The following is a 739-nucleotide window of genomic DNA, read 5'->3' as shown; positions in this document are numbered from 1 at the left end:
GCGGGGGCGTGAGAGTGCACGGCAGGAACGGCACCGACTGTGGCCCTCAGCTGGGCCTGGTAGGCGCTGTTGAAGGCGTTGCGGGCGGCAGCCACCTCTGCGGTGTCGCCCACGGGGGTGATGGTGCCGTCCACGCCGGCGGGGACGGTGGCAGCTACGGGTCCGGTCCACTTGGGCTGGACTAGGGCGGCGTGGTGGAAGCTGTGCTGAGGGGCAGCAGCAGCATGGTGGTACAGGGCCTGCTGAGGAGCGGCGGCAGCCTGAGCAGCTTGGAAGCTTTGGAAGAAGCGAGCTCTCTCAGCCTGCACTTCGGGGGTGTATCCCGTGAAGGGAACAGCCGAGCACACTCCCAGCACTGCCAACAAAACCTGTCAAAGAAACAATTCCCCTCAGTGTTTACATTATGTTTGTTTTCCTTTATGCATTATGGTGCCTAAAGAATTTGTTCTTATTGCTGTGGAAAAAGTAAGGCTTTCCAGTCCTTAAACTAGACACACATCAACCATCACTCAAAGCTCCACTGCCACTGTCTGTACTCGCTTCTAAAATGAACTACGCATTGTTGTCATTACCAGAGGATTCATGATTATTTCTCGATCGAAGACCCGCACTGCGATAAAGCAAGATTTTGTTGGCTTTATATACCAGGACGGAAGGTCAGTCAGAAGCCGCGGCGTAGCGGCCGCGTCATCTCAGGAAGCTTGTCCACATCCCGCTGGCCAACCTTTTAGAATATTTC

At 55.3% G+C, this 739-nt stretch overlaps 2 protein-coding genes across 2 annotated transcripts in view; one reads left to right on the top strand and one right to left on the bottom strand.

The window, feature by feature from the left end:
• The window catches only part of LOC119592210 (cuticle protein CP1499-like), an 878-nt gene extending 275 nt beyond the window's left edge, over positions 1–603 (bottom strand). The window contains exons 1-2 of the mRNA XM_037941040.1: positions 573–603; positions 1–368 (exon numbers count right to left, since the gene is read on the bottom strand). The exon at positions 1–368 is cut by the window's left edge and continues 275 nt beyond it. Coding sequence (XP_037796968.1) covers positions 1–368; positions 573–584 — 380 coding nt within the window. The 5' untranslated portion in view covers positions 585–603. The remainder of the gene's footprint in view (positions 369–572) is intronic.
• LOC119592211 (cuticle protein CP1499-like) overlaps positions 1–739 on the top strand; it is a 10,657-nt gene that overhangs the window by 5,351 nt on the left and 4,567 nt on the right. The window lies entirely within an intron of this gene.

Source organism: Penaeus monodon, chromosome 29, assembly GCF_015228065.2.
Source record: "Penaeus monodon isolate SGIC_2016 chromosome 29, NSTDA_Pmon_1, whole genome shotgun sequence".
NCBI lineage: Eukaryota > Metazoa > Arthropoda > Malacostraca > Decapoda > Penaeidae > Penaeus > Penaeus monodon.
This window is presented reverse-complemented; position numbering and strand designations above follow the sequence as displayed.